Raw genomic sequence first — 25,521 nt, forward strand, 5'->3', positions numbered from 1 at the left:
CACAAGAGGCCACCGCAATGAGAAGCCCGTGCACCGCAATGAGGAGTGGCCCCCGCTCACCACAGCTAGAGAAAGCCTGTGCAGCAACGAAGACCCAATGCAGCCCAATAAATAAATAAATAAAAATAATTTTTTTTAAAAGGCATTAAAAAAAAGAGGTTGTGCTCTAGTCATGTGTTAGTGACAAACATGTATACATTTATCACCCTTTGAAATCACTGTACCCTGTTTTAAGACAGCTCAATGTAACTGAATAAATTCACATAAATTAAGTGAATAATTTTCTCAGCGAATACCTAAACTGGCTCCAACAGATTTACAAATAAAGTATTCGAGCAAAGAGATATATAAATATTGCCCTAGAAAGAGGCTAACAAGGTGTATTTTATAATTAAACCCCTGAAGCTGTAGAGGTACTGTCTTTTTAATCTTCTGCTTTCTCAGTGTTAAAGGGCTAGGTATGTAGTAGAGGCAACATTAAAAAAAATTGTTGAATTAGTCCACTGATGATCTATCCTCTGTCTTTTAGACTACAAAAATTAAGGAGATTAAATTAAATTAAGACTAAAAAAATTCAGAATGACATTAAGTAAAAGCATCCCTTCAAAGTTCTAACTCTGTTAATATATTTTATCCTGTAGTCATAATATTTAAAAAGAAAATGTGTCAATGGGTGTCACACTGTTAATGGATGATGTTAATGGAATGGCTGTTTTCCTTACCTAATTTAGGAATATGCTTAGGAATTTCTCTCCTTTCATCTCTAATGACATACCACCCCCAAACACACAATGACAGAAACAATTACCTATGAAAAAGTGGTGGTAATGCTAGAGATTTTTGAAGTTGTCAAGACGGAGTCTAGGAAGAGAACACAAAGTGAAAAAAAAAAAAATCTCTTACTAGCCTCAGGGTATCTGATTTGATACCCCTAAATGTATTCTCCCAATGGATACTTAAACAACTTGTAGAATGTGAAACATTGTTAAATAAGCAACAAAGAAAGCTGTGAATTCTCCTTTTCAGCCTTCAAGGAAGAACACTGGGATATTTAGTTGTACCTTTAAAAGCAAGAACCTGAAACTACAAGGGCATTTTGTGAAAGAGTTACTTATTAAAAGGGCTGAAAACATTACTCCAGCTCATCTGGGCAAAGAATAATTCTGCTATAGGGAGTATACATGTAAATACGGTGTGGAAAAAAAAATTACCTTCTAGGCAGAATCTTCTCGTTGTTTATTTCAAAGATCTAGCAAACAAATCTTTTACTAAACATGTCAGAATACTGAAAATTCATTCCTGGTATGAACTATAATTACTACCAAGAACTGAGTAAAGTTAGAATTGATTTAGAAACTTCTTTATGAAGTTTCTAAAACAGAAAATATATTCCCCTACATTACACATCATTTAATAGAATCAGCCACCCAATCAATTCCCTTCCCTCTTATTTACCTATACTTTGTGTAATCTACACGTCATATCTGACCACTTCATTTTCCCCATTTGTTCTTTTTTGTTAGGCAATCTACAGTAATAACTCATTTAATGTTCCCAACAAACCTATTACTGTCATTTCAGAGGAGCAAACTGAGGCAAGGAGAAGTTAATATACATGTCCAATGTCAAGAGCTATTAAGTCGCAGAGCCAAACTGTAAATCAGCAGTCTGACTGCAGCTAAATACACTGCCTCCCAGGTACCATTCCCAGTTGGTGTGCATTTATTCATTTTAGAGTTTTATTATTGATGTCACCACTGCTATTGCAAACAGTGCCTTCCAATAAACAGTTTTGTACCTCTTCCCCAATTCTAGCAGCATTGCTGGGTCAGAGGGTATGTGTATTTAAGTCCCAGTTCAGTGATAATCCCAACCAGTCTGTATTCCTGATTGCCCAATTTAAGCCGTATTTGAAAGCAGAAAACTAACACAGGGTAAGATGAAGTAGCAATAAAATATGAGTTTGCTGAACAACATGCAATGATAACTTAAAAACTATAAGGATGAGAAACAAAGACTTCAACAAGCACTACAGTCTTGGGACCCCTACTATAAATATTAAAAACCCAACGTAACCTAATAGCTCCTGAGAGTATCCCTATATTTTAATACAGTAGAATCTGCCTCATAACTTAGTTATTATATATACATTATCCTTTTTAAAAAAGTACTAAAGTATTTAATACACTTCAGAAATTTTTCCAAAGTATCTAGCTCATACCATACTTAGAAAACACATTACAGGTGAATTAAAAATATGAATATTGATATTACAGATAAATTAAAATATATAAATATGAAGTAATTATAAAGGTATTAAAAGGAAATATAGAAAATTTTCTGTAATATTTGTGAAGATTTTATTAACAGTGAAAACAGAGAACTACAAAATAAATGCCAGATTTGACTACATAAAAATGTAAGACTTCACAGTATAGTAAAAAAGAGCACGAACTTAAATACAGAATGCCAGTATAGGGAAAATGTTTATCACATCAAAAGATTAATATCACTAAAACAAAAACACAGATAAAAGAAAATGGACAAAGTCCATAACTGAAAATTAAGAGAAGAAACAGGAATGGCTAATAAATATATGAAATATTATTCAACTATTGTTCACACTCAGTGTTTATCAGGGAAATAAAAAAGTAATTCTGAGATACCTGTCACACTGGCAGACATTTTGTAAAGACTTACAACATTCAGTATTGGGCAGAATGTAGGAAAAGGGGCACTTTCATATACTGTTGATGGGAGTGCAAAACCGTCGCCTTCAAAACTCTTTCTGGGAGTACAGTCAACCCTTGAAGAACGTGCAACCACGTTTGAACTGCGTGCGTCCACTTACATGTGGATTGTTTTCAATCCTAAATACTACAGTACTACAAGATCTGTGGTTGGTTGAGTCTGTGGATGTGGAACTTCGGGTATGGAGGGGTAACCACAGGTCATACACAGATTTTCGATTTCGAAGAAGGTTGACCTCCCAACCCCACATTGTTCAAGGGTCAACTGTATGTCTGAATCTTGGAGAAACTTTCTGGAGTATATTTGACAGAAAAATTAGATACTAGTTAGCTAGAGAAACAGTTAAATGTAGTTCTTCTACATGGAAAAATTTGACACTATATATACATAGAAGTAGGGAGACCTCTACTCTGACACACAGAAAGATCACCAAAACATACTGTTCAATGAAAAAACTCATACTGCAGAACAAATATATATGTATCTCATTAATGTTATAAAAACAAAACTAGACATGCAAGTAGATATAAAACATATAGAAAAGGTACTGGCAACTTGTACTCCAACTGTTTACAATATAGTTATACACAGTGATTAAGAAATGGCTACTTCTTGATAGGGAGTACCAAGGGAATAAACTGAAGTCAAATTTTCAGCTTTGGTTTAGTACATTTTCTATACTATGGTACTCTTATTTTTTATAATGAGGCTGTACTAATGTATAACTTTTGTAATTAAAAAATGATAAAGTCCATTAGTATGTATCACTGAGTGAAAAAAAACAAAGGCATGTATAACACAGTCCCACTTTAATCATTAAAAACAAAAACATAATTCTGTAATATTTAAATTTTTACTATGAGCATGCATTACTTTTATAATATTTTATTTTGGCCATGTCGCACAGCTTGCAAGATCTCAATTCTCCAACCAGGGACTGAACCCGAGCCACAGCAGTTAAAGCCCAGAAACCGAACCACTAGGCCACCAGGGAACTCCCATTGCTTTTATAATTAAAGAATAGTTTTTAAAAAACTTTTTTGATGTTTAAAATGGCAAATTCCAGTTAGGAAAAATGGTATCGTGCATGGTGATTTTCCTGACAGTGCCAAGCAAGTTAAGTACTGATTACTTTCTCTATTACTTTAGGACCCAGACTTTTCCTTTGTCTAGCTGCTTTTAAGATTTCTTAGGAAAGTTTCTAATGAAGTAATTTTCTATTTCTATTTACATAATAAATCCTGAAATTGGTAGTCTGTAAGTCAGTACTATACAGTAAAGTTAATTCTTACTTGGAAAAATTGTTTCCCGCAGACATGGGATCGGGCTGCTTAAATGGTTCCCTCTTCACAGGTATTTGGAGATTAGATAATTACCTAGTTACAGCTACAAAGTGGCAAAGCACTCAAGAGTGTATCACTTGAGCTCAGTCTGTAAGCAAGGTATTTAAAAACTGAGAATTTTATCATAATTCTGTATAAGAGTTTGACTAAAGTCTGAGAATCATTAATTCACTCATGATCCTTTACCTCTTAAAACATTACTTTTAAAAAAAGCTTTGTTGAGGTATAATTTACACACCAATATTTTATCAAATGTTCGTATTAGAATTCATAAAATATTTACTTTAAATATTATAACTGGAGAGATGATGTTACATAATGGTTAGAAACATGAGTGCTAGAGCCAGAGCAACCTGGATTGGAATCCTAGCTGTGTCCCTAAATAGCTTTGTGACCTTGGGCAAATTACTTAACCCTTGTAATGTTCTTTCCTTATAAGTAAAATGGGGATAATGCCACCAGAATCATGGGTGTTCTATGAGGATAAAATGAAGGATAATGTATGTAATAAATAATAATCATCACTTATTGAATATATACACACACATATATAATTGTTAACCATGCTCACAGAGATGGCTCACAATTCAAGAAGCACATGGGCACTAAGGAAAACTGAGCCTGTTTCCTCCTCAGTAAAATGAAAATTACACCTACTCCTTACCACACCCTGCACTACAGGAACATCTGTGAAGCACTGAGCACAGTATCTGACACCCCAAAGATATCATAAACTGAGACATATGGACCTGTTGCTAGTTATTATGGGCACAACATGCGAGTGATCATATTTCTCAGTATTTGGTCCAATAATTGACTAACATGACTGATAAATCATAAAGTCATGCAAACTAGATATTTAATATTTGTTTTAAAAATTAATCACATGTTGGGGCTTCCCTGGTGGCGCAGTGGTTAAGAATCCGCCTGCCAATGCAGGGGACATGGGTTTGAGCCCTGGTCCGGGAAGATCCCACATGTCGCAGAGCAACTAAGCCCGTGGGCCACAACTGCTGAGCCTGTGCTCTAGAGCCCGACAGCCATAACTACTGAGCCCGCCTGCCACAATTACTGAAGCCCGTGCGCCTAGAGCCCGTGCCCTGCAACAAGAGAAGCCACAGCAATGAGAAGCCCACGCACAGCAACGAAGAGTAGCCCACACTTGCCACAACTAGAGAAAGCTCGCACGCAGCAACAAAGACCCAATGCAGCCAAAAATAAAATAAATTAAATAAATTAAAAAAAATTAATCACGTTACTTTTCATGTGTATATGGGACTTCTCTATAGATAATCAGTCCTCTACGTGTCACTATCTTTGTGTACTTTCTTAGGATTTCACATCAACTCCTCAAATGTTTTCTTTTTAATTAATTAATTTATTTAACTTTTTTTTTTTTTTTGGCTGCATTGGGTCTTCACTGCTGCATGCAGGCTTTCTCTAGTTGCAGCGAGTGGGGGCTACTCTTAGTTAACGCGCCCGAGCTTCTCATTGCAGTGGCTTCTCTTGTTGTGGAGCATGGGCTCTAGGCACGTGGGCTTCAGTAGTTGTAGAATGTGGACTCAGTAGTTGTGGCTTGCAGGCTCTAGAGCACAGGTTCAGTAGTTGTGGCGTACGAGTTTAGCTGCTCCGCGGCATGTGGGATCTTCCCGGACCAGGGCTTGAACCTGGGTCTCCTGCATTGGCAGGCAGATTCTTAACCACTGCTCCACCAGGGAAGCCCAAATGTTTTTAATTAAACTGCTTGAGTGTAGAAATGTTTTTAATTAAACTGCTTGGGTGTAGACAAATAAAACTTTTTTTTTTTTAATTCTTTCACTGAGAACACAGTCACTTCACAGACACAAGAGAGCACACATAGTGTATGATTCCATTCACATGAGGTTTAAGAACTGGTAACACTATTCTGTGCTGAGAGAGGCAAACAGTGGCTATTTGGGAAAAGGCATGAGAGAGGCCTTCTGGGGTGTTGGTATCATGCTATATGCTACATCAAGTTCTGGGTGGTTACAAGGTATATACATCTTCAAATATTCATCTGTAATTTAAAATCTGTTCATTTTACTGTATGTAACACCTCAATTTAAAACAAGAAAGAAAAGAAACCCTTAGTTACTTGCTCTTAAAAGGTTTGGAGATTTCCCTTGTCTTAATTATCTTTTGTCTTCAAATTGTATTTTCTTAAAGCACTATATAAAAGCTCTCACTTGCAATTCTAAGACCAATCCTGATTTCAACCACTCCAAAATCATCCCATAAATATACTTTTCTATGTAGTTCTTTGTCTTAAGAATTAAATGAGTTTCCATTTAAACTAAAAAATAACTTAAAGCAGGAATTGTGTCTACTGTCAGATGCCTTCATCTACATAGTCAAGTCTAAATCAGATTTTTTACCTTATTCTAATGACAGATACATTCTTTTATTCTCTTTCACCTCCTAATCTGTAGGCTTCTACCACTCTTTCCCCTCATTCCCTCCTCCACATTTTACTGGAATTAAATTTGATATTCTTTCTAAAATAATGATTTGTTCATTTTGTAACATATTCAGAAACCAATGACTCTACAATGAACTAGCCTATATTCCTCAGCCTGACATTAAATACCCTCCAGTGTGATCCAGAAGTTCCTTGGAGGTCTCTCTCCCATGAATTGGCTCAAATGGTTTATTTACGCATCTTGTACTCTTCTTTTGCCAGGATGTTCTTTGTTAATATCATTCTTTCTACTAGGATTGCCTTTTCTTCCCATCAAAATCCTAGCCACTGGAATCCTAGCTAATTCACAAACTTACCTCCCCAATCCCAAAACTGAACATACCCTATTTGGAATTGCTTTGTCTTCTGAATTCTTATAACATTATTTTCTGCAACACTCATTTAACATTGATGTATTACCTCCTTAAATACAGTACCTGTAATTGTGCTTTTCAACGAGCCTATAAACTACTTAAGAGTAAGGATTGTCTTATTTCTTGGTATCTCCCAAATGTAATCAGTACATGAGTAGTGACATAAAAGTTACAAGGTATGTGACCTTAGACGTTCCTAAACTTACTGTGCCATAATATCTTCATCCTTATATGTGAGTAATAACATAATCCACCTCAATGGGTTGTAGTGAGAATTAGATGAGTTTCCACGAGTAAAGTGTATGAAATAGGTCTGGGCATACATAACCTCTATGTTCACTGTGTACTTTCATTACCATCATCATCACCCCAGAATTTAAAAAACCAGGAATGAAATGAATAGTAAAATTAGTTTACTTATTTGCTGCTGGGATCTATCCTAAGAAATGGATTTGTAAATGTGTGGCCAATGGAAACATGGGAAACTAATTTCCCGGGACTAAAGAACCATGTAATCTAATTAATTAGTCATTTAGCTTCTCAAAAGACACTGCCTACGTTCCTATTGCATGCCATATGCTGAGTTGGGTCCTGGTAACAAAAAGGTAAGAAACAGTCTCTTCATGCAGGGGCTCACGATTATTAGGGGAGAACATACAGTATAATACCAAACACAGAAAATGACAGAAGGATATGACAGAAAGATAACCTTCTCCTTATGACAGAAGGATAACCTAATTCAGGTCGGGGAGGTAATAGAAGGAAGTCTGAGAAAGCTTCTTAAAGGAGCAACACCTTAAAGGAAAAAGAGAGGCACTAAGAGACCAGCATATGCAAAGCATTGAGACAGTTTTAAGTAACCTGATAAAAACAATAATGTCTTAACTAAATACTGGTGGTTTTCACAAAATACCCAAAAAATGGAACTAAATGCTAAAAAGAAACCTGTCCAATTTCCACAAAGCAAAGAACCGAGGCCAGTTAAGGTACTGTCTCCTTTTGACTCTTCCTGAGCAGAGAACCAGCTTTTCTTTTTATTGACACAACTACTAACACCTGACATGATGATCTGCGCATAACAGACTCTGGTGATGATTTCAAGATTGAGGGAAAAGATGCTGAGGGAGAGTGTTCTTTAACTTGACCACTCTCCTGACCTACACAGTCCATTTATCCCGATATCAAAAACACAGAGGGAGACCTACTGTATAGCACAGGGAACTATACTCAATTTTTTTTAATAACGTATAAGGGAAAAGAATCTGAAAAAGAATATACATATTCTTTTTCTGATTTACACACACACACACACGTGTATGTGTGTATAAATGAATCACTGTGCTGTACACCTGAAACTAACACTATATTGTAAATCAACTATACTTCAATTAAACACATACACACACACAGAGGCATACAGTCCATGGTTCTCACACTGAGCCCAGGTTTAGTCAAAGCCTCACCAGATCCAGGAGTGATAAGAGGCCCCTCTAATTCAAGTGCCTCATCTTCAGACTGGTCATCTAGCTTTTTCTTTTTTTTCTTTGTTGGATCTCTGGGTTTCTTCAATAGAGAAAGCTCTTCAGGGTGTCTGATATCTGTTAAAATAAAAAAACATTATTTTACTAGCATAACAGAAAATTTAAACACATTACACTTGGTAAATCTATTAATCCATTCAAGAAAAGAATTTGTAATTTCCTTCTGTGTATGTGTGTGTTTGTGTTTTGCCAGATACTAACGCCATGCAAAAGATTGGAGTATGAGGGCTTCCCTGGTGGCGCAGTGGGTGAGAGTCCGCCTGCCAATGCAGGGGACACGGGTTCGTGCCCCGGTCCGGGAGGATCCCACATGCCGCGGAGCGGCTGGGCCCGTGAGCCATGGCCGCTGAGCCTGCACGTCCGGAGCCTATGCTCCGCAACGGGAGAGGCCGCAACAGTGAGAGGCCTGCATATCGCAAAAAAAAAAAAAAAAAAAAAAAAAAAGAGTGGAGTATGACACTTTTAAAAACAATATACCAAAGCACTCTAAATTCATAACTATCCAATAAATGTAGTTACCTCAAAGTGGAAAGATAATAATCTACTAGGGTACAGAAAGAAAATATTAGAACTCTTATTTATATATTTTTAAATCCCAAACTGTAAGAAATTAAGGTTTATATTATATGGTAGCCCTCATTCATTCTGCATGCCGTAAGTTAACACAAGATATGTGAAGTAAATGTAAAGAAAATATTTTCCCATCATTAACAAATCTCAAAATTTTAGTCGACTCAAACTTTTCTACCTTGATATCGAATGGCTACAAGTTTTTGTGTTTATTCTATTCATTTTCATGTGAAGAACCTGATGAGAAGCAAAATGGTTACAGGAAAGGAACAAAAAGAATTAAAATGACCCAAATAAGTATAAATATCACATTACATATTATATATTATATACCATGTTTATAAATTGCAAGAATGGTTAAGAAGTCAGTTCCCCCCAAACTGAGCTAAAGATTCAATGGAATTCTAATCAAAATTCCAGCTTACTCTTTTGAACAAGTTGATTGTAGAATTGTTCTCATTTCCTTATAAATTTTATGAGTCAAAGCAATTTAAAATAAAGTTGGAAGACTTATACCACCTGATTTTAAGACATCATAAAACTACAGCAATTAAAACAGTGCAATTACTGGCTAAATGATAAGGCGTATAAATGAATGGAATAGGAGAGGACCCAGAAACAAACCCAGATACAGGTGGTCAATTATTTTGGACAAAGGCGTCATGGCAATTCAAGGGAAAAAGGAAACAAGAGATTCATGTATTTTTCTAAAAGAACATTAGCCCTCTCCTAACACAATATGCAAAAATTAATTCTAAATGTATCATAGACCTAAAAGAAAATTTAAGTAGACAAAGATTTCTTAGACACCCACACCCCCCATAAAAAAACTGGCCTTTACTACAAGAAAACAACACCACCGCCACCCACCACCACCCTGCTTCTTGAAAGACTGTTAAGAAAACAAAAGGCAAGCTGTATATTGGGACAAAATTTTCACAAAATATATTATGCATATCTGACAAAGGAGTTGTATCCAAAATACATATAGAACCCATACAACTCAATAATAAGCAGACCAGTGGGCTAAAGATTTGGACAAGCACTTCACCAAAGAATACATAAGAATAACCAAGAAGCATATGCAAAGATGCTCAACATTACTGGTCAGGGAAGTGCAAATTAAAACCACAACACACATATACACCCATCAGAGTGGCCAACATTAATAAAACTGATAATACCCAGTGTTGGTAAGGATGTGGAAGAACTGGAACTCTCATAACCAGCTGTTGGGAATGTGAAATGATAATTTTTGAAAACACTTTGGCAGTTCCTCATAAAGTTAAACATATACAACTCAGACACTCCACTCCTAGTTATTTACTTAAGACAATGAAAAGCATATTTGTAAGCTTTACTCACAAAAGCCAAAACTGGAAATAACCCCGCTGGATAAACAAAATGTGCTCCTTTCATATCAGTGGAATACTACTCTTACAATGTAACACAACTCATCAGTAAAAAGAAACAAACTATTAATACATGCAATAACCTGAATGTATCTCAAGATCATTATCTAAGTGGAAGAAGCCAATTAGAAAAGGGTATACACTGCATGATTCCACTCAATATTCCAGAAAATGATAACAAATCCAGAGTGACAGAGCAGAGCAATGACTGTTAGGCTAGAGTCTGAGAGCTAATGGAAATGTTCTATATCCTGATTGTGGTAGTTTCAGAGATGTAAGCATCTGTCAAAACTCATCCAACTGTCCACTTTAAATGGGTGCAGTTTATTGTACATCAATTATACCAAAATAAAGTTAATTAAAAAATAAAGAGGGTAAGGAGAGGGAGAGCAAAGAAAAACAATAAAAGAAAAAAGCAGGAAAAAAAAGAAGCACTAGATCGTATCTCACGGTGTTTGGTGGCACTACCCCACACGTCACAGACAACAAAATCCAAGTCGCTGCATAACTTGTGATGATGCAGACTGCTAAGTCACTGGATCAGAATTTGACAGGGGCTAGTTTGTACCTTCAGGAACCCACAGTATTCACTGGATTCAATCCAGCGTTACAAGTTCAGGAAGCTTTTTATCAGTAGGGGAACTGCTGCAGAGCTGATGAGGCACAATTTGAGGCAGAAGCACACGGCCAAACTACCTGGATCTCAGCTCCACTATTTATGAGCTGTATGACTTGGGCAAGCGACTTATTAGCCTGCCAGCATCCAAGTTTCCTCAGCTGTAAAATGAGACTAATACTACTAATACTACCGCAGGAGGTTTTTGTGAAAATTCAGTGATTAATATGGGTAAAGTTTCTTGCACAGGGCCTGACAAGTACTTTGTAAGTATTAAGTATTAATGGTTTTTTCCTAATTTTAAAAAGTATACAATTATGGTATAAATTTGGAAATTATGAAAAAGTATAAGACATTTAAAATCTGTTCTTGGAAAATGGACTATGACTATGTGAATCAGTGATCATTTTAATAGATGTATAAAATTATATTAATATAACATAATTTAACAATTCTTCTAATACTGTGCCCATTATAAATAATGGTTCTACAAACATCTATCTATATACATGTTTTTCCACATTTTATTTCTTTAGAAATTCATTGGAACAGAATTACTGGATCAAAGGTTATAATAATTTTAAGGCAAAAATAGAGGAAGATGGGCACCTGTGTTATTTTTTTAAAGCTTTATTTTTAAAACGGTATGTTTATCTCCTTGTTTCAATTTACATTTCTTTGATTAATACTGATGTTGTACACTTCCTCATAGGTTTTTAGCCATTTATATTATTTCCTTCCTTCACTCATTTTTCTGTTAGATTTCTTCAAATCAAAGTTAAATTGCATATAAAGATTAACATGGTAGCAATCACTGCAAACCACACTGAACTTTCTTCTTAATTTAATTTAATATATATCTTATACCATGTTAAACAAAAAAGAAATTCAAATAAATCTTTTAATAACTATATGGATTTTTTGTTTCTCTGTTGGTTATTTGATTTTTACTATTAGGAACACTCCAGTACACATTAGGTTTTTGTTTTGTTCTGTATATATTTTTTAATAAGTTAAGTCTTATTTTTTTTAATATTGATTTATTTATTTAGGCTGCACTGGGTCTTAGTTGTGGCACATGGGATCTTCGTTTCAGCATGAGGGATCTTTAGTTGCAGCATGTGGACTCTTAGTTGCAGCATGCCTGTGGGATCTAGTTCCCCGACCAGGGATCAAACCCAGGCCCTGTGCATTGGGACCACAGAGTCTTACTCACTGGACCACCAGGCAAGTCCCTTGTTCTGTATTTTACATGCTATTTTGGGGGGGGAATATTATTCTGAAACATGAAAATGGAATCAGCAGTAAAACTGTCCTGAACAAATATTTTACCAGAGAGTAGGTGAACGTAACTGCTCCTTACTTATTAATAAATTAATAAATTTGGGCCAAGTACATCTTAGGTACTAAACAGCAGAAATCACGTTAAAAATAAGTTCTTAAATTCTGTCATTTTCTTAAAAGCTTCCCGGCATGTCTTTTTCAAGTTAAAAATATTCTTCAGCTAAAGTTACAAAATTTTGGGACTTCCCTGGTGGTCCAGTGGGTAAGACTCCCCGCTCCCAATGCAGGGGGCCCGGGTTCGATCCCTGATCCAGGAACTAGATCCTGCATGCATGCCGCAACTAAGAAGTCTGCATGTCGCAACTAAAGATTCCTCATGCTGCCAACTAAGACTCAGCACTGCATGCATGCATGAATAAATAAATAAAGTTACAAAATTAAAAATCAAAGATTTTCTTCAGTCTTGTATATTCAAGTTGAGATAGGTTGGGACCTGGGACCCTTTACCAGAGTGCTTGCACCTGGACAAATGTCTCCTGAAGCAACAGAATACACAGAAACTATAAGGGACTAAAAATAGCTGCGTGCATGTGCAGTTAGGGCAATTATGAACAATAAGATACAAAAAGGCCACAAACCAACTGCCATTCTGGAGGTGTTGGGAAGCAAAACTAGGGTACTGAGCATGATCCCTACACAGCACCAAGGGGTGGGCAGACCATCTAAGCCACCGCTCCAGCCCAGCCCACCAACCTGCCCCCACCCTCACCCTATTTAAGGGACCAGACCGCCCTCCTCAGAGAGCCAGCAAGGGAAACTGTTGCTTGTTTCTGCTCTCTTGTGCTGCAGCACAAGTCTCAGTAAAGCCTTGCTGAATCCCTTGTCTGGCCTTTTATTGATTTCTATTGATTAAAGAGTCCAAGGGCACAAGTCGGTAACAAAGTTAACCCATTTACCCTCAAAAGTAACTTTTGGGGTTTGAATCAGTAGCGCTAATCGCTATGATTATGTAGATTCAGAAACTCAGAAGATATTTCAAGTATGTCTTTTGAGCCATATTTATCTAATTAGCAGAAGTGAATCATCATTTCCTAGACTACTTTTAAAAGAAACAAGATTCAACATGCTAATAAGAGACCTAATGATTTACGGGCTGTACTTTCAATTCTCAGTGTACCCTCAGCTTTGCTATCACTGCCATGTTGGGAGAAAATAAAGGCTTTAGAAAATTCCTAGCTTCTGAATAATCACTTGTCCCCTCTGCTTCGGTATTAAGTGTGGGCAGGGCGGTAATCTCTCTCTCCACCCATTCATTTCCCCAAAGTAAATCATAAACTGGTACAGGTTGAAAAATCTAAAAAGTATATAGGGACATAAAACTAATCACGCCTGAGAGAGATGACACGCTTCTATCACAATTTACCATTAACAAGTTTAGCGGGAGAGGGGAAAGCAAGCATGTATAATTGGAAAAAGCCTCCTAAATGTTTCTGGTATGTCCTTTCTGCTTGAGAAACACTGCACTACATGATTCATCCTTTGAGATTTTTGTTCCTAGGTCATTTCCTGTCAGCTCACAAGCCAACTATTATTAGAAAAATCAGTACTGTTAACTAGCTTTTTGGTCAGTCATAGGCAGATAAAGCAACTCCTGACTTGTATGTGCCCATGAGAATTGCCTGTGATGTAAAAACAATTATATTAAAAATATATGCTTAGGCCACACCCCCAGATAATACTCTTAGTGACTCAGGGGTTCCAACAGCTTGTTTTATGAAAGTTCTAGTGATGGATGTTAACTAAACTTACTGTGGTGATCATGTCACAATATATACAAATACTGAATCATTATTTTGTACACCTGAAACTAATATAATGTTATATGTCAATTACATCTCTATTTTAAAGAAAGCACTATCGGTAATTTTGATTCCAACTTTTCCTTGAGAGCTAGTAGCTTAGGGAAAGGGGAGGAGGGAGAAGAACGACATCTTATTTCTCTAATTGGAGCAACGCAGCCACTGGCTACACGTGAAGTCTGTGAATAAGTGGTTTTCATTTCATTACAACAATAACAGAAACAGTGAAGTAAATCCATATAAAATACTATTTCATTGATATAGGAATTTAGGACTTATTATTTACTGTGTCTTACATCAAGAAGAAGTTAAACTAGTGACTTTAGGAATCTGAATCACATGTATAAGACTGGACTTGGTGAGGAGCATAAGTAATTAAACAAGGTTTATACTAAAATAAAATACACCTAGAGGACTATGAGTTATAAAACCTTTAAAATGGGCACACCAAAATACAATGCTATCTTTCTTTTATGCTAAATTACAGTTCACTAATAAAGATATACTAGCGTTATGAACCACTACACAAAGCAATGATCCATGGTCTATTTATAACAAAAGGATAAACTACAGAGCAATAAAATGTAACGTTCAAAATCAATATACTGTTATCAAGTAGAATACAAATCTAGTGGGAGACAGACTACATAAATTATCTATATAATTATGTAATTATATATAGTACATATATATATCTTATGTAATTATATATAGTACATATATATATCTCCAAAACTATGGGGCTGAGGAAGTGGGAAACTAAGGAGCAGAGAAGGGTTCTCAGGTAAAATAATAATCATTTTAGTTTAAAAATAAAAATTTCTGGAGCGTTTCCAGTTAAACATGTATGTTGAGTTTGTGCATTTACTTTCACTCCTTTCCAAAAATCATGCCAAAATGTAAAGAAATAAAACATGAACCTAAAAGGACAAAAATAATAGGGGAAAAACATCAGATAAGCAACATCAGAAGAATGCTGAGACAAAAGCCAGGTGGGAAAGAAGCAAATGACTTAGCAAAGTGGACTAATAGAGAATCAAGGTGTTGGCCGGAAGTACCAATGGGAAACACACCGACTCACTGTGCCAAACATCAAGCATGATCATGTACTGAAAACAGAGAGACAAGAAAAATGAATCCTGCCCCACATCGGATTACACCTACCCTTAGATACGCACCCTTTAGAATTCCTTACAGGAAAATCTGAAAAGCCCTAGGGAAAAGATCTTTTAGATACTGACATTTGAAAAAGTGTGCTTAATGTCTAAATACCCTGCAAAAGAGTGACAAGCTAAACCCCGCTCAACTAGAGTTTCCTATTAGGTATATGTATGAATGGACAATTAGAATGGACAATCAATGACTGACAGACATTACAGAAAGGACTCTGTGGTAGGCAGAATTCTAGAGATATCTCCTTAAAATTCCTGTCCCTGGTTATACAATCATACGCTAATTTAGGGACTGCTGTGAAGAGACTTTGCAAATGGAATTTAGGTTACTGATCAACTGATTTTAGGGAGATTATCCTGAATTCTCTCAGTGGGTGCAATGCAATCACAGGAAGCCTGCCTAACAGAAGAGAAAGGCAGAAGAGGGAAGCAGAGGAGGGGTCATATAGATTTGAGGAGTTAAGAAGAGCTGGACTTGCTGTTGCTGGCTTTGACAAACGAAGAGACCACAAGTCAAGGAATTCGGAAGGCCTGTGGAAGCTAGCAGACAAGCCAAGGGGAACGTCAGTCCTACAGCCACAGGGAACCCAATTCTACCATGCAGAATTCTTTCTCAGGGCCTTCAGGAAGGAACAGAGCCCTGCCAGACACCTTAATTTTGGCCTTATAAAATTCTAAGCAGAGGATCCAGCTGAGCCATGCTGTGCCCAGACTTTTCACACAGAAACTGTGAGATAATAAATGTGTGTTTTAGGCTGCTAAGTGTATGGCAGCAATGGAAAACTCACAGACCTTCCAATGTGAAAGAGAGCAAATGAAATGAAAAAGAACAACTTACGGAAACAGAAATAATGCGAAGAACAGAATAAAATAAAACATAAACCTCTTAATTACAAATCTCAGAAAGGTAAGACAATGGCATCTGTGAGAGATGAATAGGATGTTAAAAAATAACCAGAGGGACTTCCCTAGTGGTGCAGTGATTAAGTACCCACCTGCCAATACAGGGGACACGGGTTTGAGCCCTGGTCCGGGAAGATTCCACATGCCGCGAAGCAACTAAGCCTTTGAGCCACAACTACAGAGCCTGTGCTCTAGAGCCCGTGCTCCGCAACAAGAGAAGCCACCACAGTGAGAAGCCCACATACTGCAATGAACAGGAGCCCCCGCTCGCCGCAACTAAAGCCTGCACACGCAGCAACAAAGACCCAACGCGGCCAAAAATAAAAAAAATAAAAATAAAAAAATTTTTTTTTAAAATTAAAAAAAAAAACAGAGATAATAAGGGGCTTTTGGATATTAACAAGGGGGAAGAAGGGTCCTTTCCATTTTTAAAAAGAACGATTTTGATAAGGTTTAACTTATATAAAGTCTACAACTCTTAAACATATTCATGAATACCTGGGTAACAAAGATCCAGATAGAAACATAAAACACTGAAAAATAAAATGTGAAAGCCACAATAAAAAAGCAACAGACAAAATATAAAGTCAGGTAAGAGGATCAATCCAAGAACAATATTGGACTAATTACTAGCAACAAAAAGAAGAAAAAAAAAACACAGGGGAGGAATTAGGGCACATTACTATGAAATTTCAAAATGGCAGGGAAAAAAATCCTAAAACGTTCCAGAGAGAAAAAGCAGTCTACAAAGAAAGGATGAAAATAAAAATTAAGAACACTATCAGGACTATAAATAGCAATACTGGAAGCTAAAACAACTGAACAATGAATTCCCAATTCTGAGGGAAATTAATTTTCAACCCAACAATTCCTATCAAAGGACAAAATAAAGACATTTTCAAATATAACATCTCAAAAATTTACATCCCATCCACCTTTGATGATGGAGGATATAGTCCATCAAAATAAAAGAGCAAATCAACACTGAGGAAAATGCAAGGATCAAGTATGAGAGAGAAGACACTTTCCCTGGACAATGGTGGAGGGAAGTTCTGGGGCTATGACTGTACCACTTGACCTAGAAGCCATCTACTCCAGATTGGAGCAGGAGGATGGAGGGACTTCACAGTGTGTTTAGGAAGAAAAAAAAAAGGAGGGAGGGAGGAGATTATTATCAGATAATGTATTTGATCATGAAAATTATAGAGAATCTAGAATGTAGAAGAATCAACAACAGAGCAGTTTCAAAACTAAGTAAATGATAAACAAAAAGGCATATAAGATAGAAAAGGTAAAAGTATACACTTTGGTTCAGCAAGTAAAAATATTTGCCTTGTTAAAATAATGCAAACAATGATACTGATTTAATAAAAAATTATAATAGTTATAATAAAGTGAGAAAGAAAAAGTTGAGAAAAAAGAAGTGAACAGATATCTAAAATGGATAAATCAAGAAATAACAGCATAAGCACATTATTTAAATTGCGGCGCTAAAAGAAACAGTAAAAAAGTAGAAAGTGGTAGGGAATGTGCTTGGGGTTGGGGCGATACAGGACAGAAAAGTCATTTTATGTTATATGCTTTTTTAGCTTTAACTCTGTTATCTATGGCTTTGATTAAAAAAATAATTTCAAAATCTTTCTGCTTATTTTGTAAAGAATGAATTGGAAGGAACAAGGATGGATAAAGTAGACCACTTAGGAGGCTGCTGGAACAGTCCAGAAGAGACATGGTGGTGGTGTGGCCTATGAGAACAGTAAGGATGGTAGAGATGGAAAGATGTGGAAAGATTCAAGATATATCTTGGAGGCAAAATTAACACTTCTGGGTGATGGATGAAATGTGTATAAGGAAGAGAGTGGTGCTAAGGATCACTCCCAAGTTTCTGACGTATATCTGGGATGGTGCTTTTACTGCTATGGGGACTTCTGAGGGGCAGAGTGGGAAGGGCGGAACACAGAGATTTGGAAAGCAATACCATGAGCTCAGTTTTGAACATGTTCAATTTGAAACTTCTGTGAAAGAAATGGTTTTGTTATTATAAATAATGCTTCAATGAGCAAATGATGGCTTCCTAAAAGAGGTACATGGCTAGAAGAAAATCAAGGATGAGTCAAGAATGGTCTCAGCTAAGACGGAGTAACAAGAATTTGATTTACCGTCCTGCTTTAGTTAAACAATAAGAAAGGAAAAGAAACTTTTTCAGGTATTAGACAACAAGGAGCACAGGAGAGAAGAGAAAAAAACCAGAATGAGCTCTTTGACTGTACCAGCTCACTGCCTAGTAGTTCGGGGTGGGGAGGGGGCAAACAGAGTCAGGTCTTGCTGAGTTGAGATCTGAGATCTCTCAGAGATCTGAATCCAGGGAGGCCAAGATGGCTAAAATTTGTGGGTCAGAGTACCAGAGAGAAGAGAGCTCCACAGAGAGATCTGGAGCTCTATAGTTATCCGCTGGGATCTGGGTGAATACTGATCTGTGCAGTTGTGAGGGGAAAGTCTTCCTAATACACAGGATATTGAGAAGAATCCCCAGAAGGAAATTAGCCCTGGACTAATGGTGGCTCTGGACCTGCCCTAACAGAGCTTAAAAGCAAGTGTCAAAAGGATCCAACTGATTTCAAGTAATTTGACTGAAAAATTTGACAGAAAAAAAGCCAATGCTACTTTTTTTAATTAATTAACTTTTAAAAATACAGATATAAAATCCGCCCTAAAGGAAAAAGCAAATTGCTTTAAAGGGAGGTTTTCACAACTATGGAATTTAACATATGAACTATTTTTAATGTAGAATACCCTCCCTTTATGTAAAAGAGAGGATCTAGCACAGAGTTTTCCAAAGTATTCTGAAAATTTCACTATCATATAAGTTTCAGAAACACTGACTCTCATTTGTAGAGTTATAAATTATTCTGGTATATGATAGAAAGTGCCAAGGATCATAAACACTAAAAAACATGACTTTGGGGCTTCCCTGGTTGCGCAGTGGTTGAGAGTTCGCCTGCCGATGCAGGGGACACGGGTTCGTGCCCCGGTCCGGGAAGATCCCACATGCCGCGGAGCGGCTGGGCCTGTGAGCCATGGCCGCTGAGCCTGCGTGTCCGGAGCCTGTGCTCCGCGGCAGGAGAGGCCACAACGGTGAGAGGCCCACGTACCGCAAAAAAAAAAAAAAAAGAAAGAAAAGAGGGAAAAGAAAAAAAAAAGAGCACATAGAAACCTTAAAATAAATACCATATAAAAAACAAATACCAAGGTGATAGATTTAAACTCAACGACACTGATAATCACATTAAAAGTAAATGGTCTATCAACTGTGTTGCATGCCAATTTGATATTATCACTATAAAGCAATATTACACTTAGAAACCTGTTTTCCCATAATCACTGAATTCTCTGATCTCTTTTTTCCAACTTCCTAGCATTTCCTCTCTGAAGTATTTAAATTAACTGTCCTGGATGAAGTTTCCTTTAAAAGGCAATGTCTATGAAGTCCTATGGCTTCAACATATTCAATTTTGTTTTGAAATGTAATAAAAATAGTGAATTTCTATTCCTACATCTAAACCACTGGAAAAAGATAAACAACCTAATGGAAGCAACCTAAATGTCCATTGACAGATGAATGGATAAAGAAGATGTGAGGTGTGTGAGTGTACATGTGTGCATGTAATGGAATATTACTCAGCCATAAAAAAAGAATGAAATAATGCCATTAGCAGTAACAGATGGACCTAGAGATTATCATAGGAAATGAAGTAGACAGAGAAAGATAAATATCATATGATATCATTTATATGTGGAATCTAAAAAAATGATACAAATGAACTTTCCATTTACTCTTAAAAAGGCTCGTCATTTGTAAAGCCTGCATGTCAGAACCCACCTTACATAAAAGAACTTAGCATGCTTTGCCAGCAGTGTTTCTTTCAAAAAGGAAAGGAAAATGTAACTAAAATCCTCACTTAATCATTACACAGAAGCATCTTCTTAAGAGTTATGTTATAAAAAAATCAAGATAATTTTTACCAAATAGAAAACTTAGAAAAGCAGTCTGCCAAAACTCACACAATAGACAATCTGAATAAGTCTATACCTATTAAAGAAATTGAATCAATAATTAATAACCTTCCAAAACAGAAAGCACTAGGGCCAGACAGGTTCACTGGTGAATTCTACCAAACATTTTTTCTAGTTTTACTGAGGTATAACTGACATACAACACTGTGTAAGTTTAAGGTGCACAGCATAATGACTTGATTTACATAATATTACCACAGTAAGTTTAGTTAACATCCATTATCTCATACAGATACCGAAAAAAAGTTTATTTTCCTTATGGTAAGAACTCTTATGATCTACTCTCTTAACAACTTCCAAATAAACCATAGAGTAGTGTTAACTCTAGTCATTGTGCTATATACCACATCCCCAGTACTTACTTATCTTGTAACTGGGGGTTTGTACCTTTTGACTACCTTAATCCAATTCCTCCCCTTAGGTTGTTTCCATGTCTTGGCTATTATAAATAATGCTGCTATAAACATGGGGGTGCAGCTATCTCTCCGACACAGTGCTTTCCTTTGGATATATTCCCAGAAGTAGAACTGCTGCATCATATGGTAGTTCTACTTTTAGTTTTTTGAGGAACCTCCATACAGTTTTCCATAGTGGCTACATCAATTTACAATCCCACCAACAGTGCACAAGGGTTCCCTTTTCTCTACATCCTTGCCAGCATTTATCACTTGTCTTTTTGATAACCATTCTAACAAGTGTGAGATATATCTCATTGTGGTTTCAATTTGTATTTCCCTAATGATTTAGTGATGTTGAGCACATTTCCATATGCCTGTTGACCATGTGTATAACTTGTTTGGAAAAAGGTCCATTCAGGCCCTTTGCCTATTTTTAAAAGTGGATTATTTGGGGGATTTTTGCTATTAAGCTATATGAGCTCTTTATATATTTTGGGTATTAACTCATCAGATATATGGATTGCAGATAATTTTTCCCATTCCACAGGTTGTTTTTCATTTTGTTGGTCATTTCTTTGGCCATGCAGAAAATTTTTTTGTTTGATGTAATTCTACTTGTTTATTTTTGCTTGTACTTTAGGTGTTATATCCAAAAAGTCATTGCCAAAACCCACGTCAAGGAGCTTTTTTCTTGACATCTGAGGAAGAAATTATACTAATTCTCTATAATCTCTTTCAGAAGATAGAAGCAGAGGAAATACTTCCTAATTCATTCTATGAAGCCAGCATTACTCTAATACTAAAATCAAACAAAGACACTGCAAGAAAAGAAAACTACAGACCAATATCTCTAATGAACATAAATGCAAAAATCTTTAATAAACTATTAGCAAATCAAATCCAACAATGTATAAATAGAATTATACACCATGACCAAGTGGGATTTATGCCAAGTATGCAAGGCTGGTTCAACATCCAAAAATCAATATAACCCATCACATCACAAGGCTGAAGAGGAAAAATCACATGACCATATCAATAGATGTTAAAAAGAAAAAAGCATGACAAAATCCAACACTTATTCATGATAAAACACAGTAAACTAAAATAGAGGGGAACACTTCCTCAACTTTTTTTTTTTGGCTGTGCTGTGTGGCTTGTATGATCTCCCTGGTGGTCTAGTGGTTAGGATTCAGCGCTTTCACTGCTGCGGTCCGAGTTCAATCCGTGGTTGGGGAACACTTCCTCAACTTGATAGAGATACTTGAAAGAGTATCTACAAAAACCCTTCATCTAACAGCATACGTAATGATGAGAAACTAGAAGCTTTCCCACTAAAATCAGGAACAAGGCAAGGATGTCCTCTCTTATCACTGCTTTTCAATATTGTACTGGAAGCCCTAGCTTATGCAATAAGACAAGAAAAGGAAATAAAAAGTGTACAGATTGGGAAGGAAGAAATCTGTCTTTGTTCACAGATAACATGATCATCTCTACAGAAAATCTAAAAGAACTGACAAAAACTCCAGAAACAAACACTTATAGCAAGGTAAAGGACACAAGGTTAATATACAGAAGTAAATTGCAAAAAAAAAAAAGTAAATTGCTTTCCAGCAGTGAGCATGTGGAATTTGAAATGTAAAACCTAATACTATTTACATTAGCACCAAAAAATAAAATATTTAGATATAAATATGACAATATGCACAGGATCTATATAAGGAGAACTACAAAACTGTGATGAAAGAAATTAAAGTAAGAAATAAGGGGAGAGACATTCCATGTTCATGGTTAGGAAGACTTGATCTGTCAAGATGTCAGTTCTTCTCATCTTGATCTATAGATTCAATGCAATCCCAAACAAAATCTCAGCAAGTTATTTTATGGATACTGACAAACTAATTCTAAAGTTTATATGGAAAGACAAAAGACCCAGGATACCCAACACAATATTGAAGAAGAGCAAATTTGGAGGATTGATGCTACCTGACTTCAATTCTTACTGTAAAAAGCTACAGTAATCAAGACAAGGTGGTATTGGCAAAAGAACAGCAAACAGATCAATGGAAAAGAATATAGAGCCCAGCAAGAGACCTACATAAATATAGTCAACTGGTCTTTGACAAAGCAGCAAAGGCAACACAATGGAGAAAAGATAATTTTTCAATAAACAGTGCTATAACAACTGGACATCCACATGCAAAAAAAAAATGAATCTAGACCCAGACCACACACCCTTCACAAAAATGAACCCAAAATGGATCACAGACCTAAATGTAAACTGTGAAAGCCTTAAAAGATGACATAAAAAAAAATCTAATGACCCTGGGTTTGGTGATGACTTTTTAGATATGATAACAAAGGCATGATCCATGAAAGAAATAACTGATAAGCCAGACTTTATAAAAATTAAAAATTTCTGCTCTGTGAAAGAAACTGCCAAAGATAATGAAAAGATAAGCCACTGACTGGGATAAAACATTTGCAAGACATATCTGATAAAGGACTGTTACCCAAAATATACAAAGAACTATTAAAACTCAACAAAAAACAAAAAACTTGCCTGAAAAATAGGCCACAGACTTTAACAGATACCTCACCAAAGAAGATGTACAGATGGCAAGTGAGCGTATGAAAAGATGTTCCACATCACATGTCATCACGGAAATGCAGAATTAAAACAATGATATACCACTATACATCTATAAGAATGGCCACAATCCAGAACACTGACAACACCAAATGCTGGTGAGAATTCAAGAGCAACAGGAATTCTCATTCACTGCTGAATGTGAATGCAAAATGGTATAGCTACTTTGGAAGACAATTTAGCGGTTTCCTACAAAACTGAGCATATTCTTACCATATGATCCAACAATCATACTCCTTAGTATTTACCCAAAGGAGTAAAAAACACATGTTCACAAAAAAAAAAAACCTGTACATGAATGTTTACAGCAGCTTTATTTATAATTGCAAAACTTGGAAATAACTAAGATATCTGTCAGTAGGTGTGGAAAATAAACTGTGGCACATCCAGACAATGGGATATTATTCAGCGCTTAAAAAAATGAGTTACCAGGCTACGAAAAGACATGAAGGAAACTTAAATGTACATTACTAAGCAAAAGACACCAATCTGAAAAGCTACATATTGTATGATTCCAATTGTATGACATTCCGTAAAAGGCAAAACTATGGAGAGAGTAAACAGATTAACCATTGCCAGGGGTTGTTAGGGGAGGGATGAAAAGGCAGAGTACAGATTTTCAGGGCAGTGAAACTATTCTGTATGATATTACAATGATGGATATGTCATTATACATTTGTCCAAAGCCGTAGACTGTACAACACCAAGAGTAAATGCTAATGTAAACCATGGAGTCTGGATGATAATGATGTATCAATGAAGGTTTATCATTACAACAAATGTCCCAGTCTGGTGTGGGGTCTTGATAGTGGGGAGGTTGTATGTGTGGGAATGAGGGTAAATGGGAACACTCTGTACTTTCTGCTTAATTTTGCTGTGAACCTAAAACTGCTGTAAAAAAAGTTTATTAAAAAAACTGATAAATGATATAAACAGGCAATTCAAAAAAGAAACTGAAATGGCCAGTAAAGACATAAAAAAAAAGTTATCTTTATAAACTAAAACGAAATACTGTATTTTTTCACTCAGAGAAGCAAACACTAAAAATTGACAACATTCAAGTGTTAGTGACAACTTGAGGCAATGGGTTTTCACACATTGACGGTTGGAATGTAAACTGGTATAACCACTTGGGAGAGCAATTTGACGGTATCTGAAATGAATTATGTGTACACTTAAAACACAGCAATTCTACTTTCTACTTCCACACAAACACAAAAGAGAAATTCCTCCACACTCGTGCAAAACGGCATTAAGAAGATACCTGCACAGCAACTGCAGGAAAGTTTTGTTTTTGGATATATACACTCACAGATGTGGATACATGTATGTATGTTTACGTATTTTCAAAAGTACTGGAAGATACATATTAACCTTATGCAGTAGTTGCTTTGTGAAGAGATTAGAGGAGAATATGAATCAAGAACTTTACCTATATTATTTTGACTTAAAAAATAGTTTAGCAAAATGATAAAATATCAGCTATTAATTCTAGATAATAGGATTTAGGTAAATGTTACATAATTATTTGTATTTTTCTGTATTTTAATTTTTGTCTTAGAAATTCCATTAAACATTAAAAAAAAACCTTATAATTTGAGTCATTAGAACGAAACAGTAACGTCCTGTATCTCCCCCGAATCTATGGTACAATGGAGTTATGTACTAATGATAATGACAATGGTTCACATTTTCTCTGATGGTTGAGTATTTCCTGTCATATGACAGAACTGGGTCAGCCAAAAGTAATCTACATCTCATTTCAGAAAACATAAACAGAACTGCTACAAGAGTTTTCAAATTGTAGACTGGTTAAGGACGACAACACTCATGGTCATTTCCTTAGGAGCTGTGTCAGGCCTTCAATGAAGGAACACAATCTGCCTGAATCACTAAAATCGAATACTGACTTACGTTAACGGAAATACTACAAAAGCTACATTACTCTGAAAATAATTGCCTGTTCCCTTCTCCTTCCCATAAAAATAAAGTCATCAGAATGAGGCATTAAATAATATATATTTCTAATAAGGAAATACTAGACACCTCCTGTTCTACCATAACTCAACATTTCTTTACCTTAAAGTAATATAAA

The 25,521-nt window shown here is 36.0% G+C and overlaps 1 protein-coding gene across 1 annotated transcript in view; it reads right to left on the reverse strand.

The window, feature by feature from the left end:
• Nucleotides 1-25,521, reverse strand: part of FERMT2 (FERM domain containing kindlin 2) — a 69,931-nt gene that overhangs the window by 22,368 nt on the left and 22,042 nt on the right. The window contains exon 4 of the mRNA XM_082617415.1: nucleotides 8,411-8,545. Within this exon, the coding sequence (XP_082473541.1) occupies nucleotides 8,411-8,545 (135 nt within the window). The remainder of the gene's footprint in view (nucleotides 1-8,410; nucleotides 8,546-25,521) is intronic.

This window comes from Mesoplodon mirus (genome assembly GCF_964341445.2).
Source record: "Mesoplodon mirus genome assembly, chromosome: 4".
Taxonomy (NCBI): Eukaryota; Metazoa; Chordata; class Mammalia; order Artiodactyla; family Ziphiidae; genus Mesoplodon; species Mesoplodon mirus.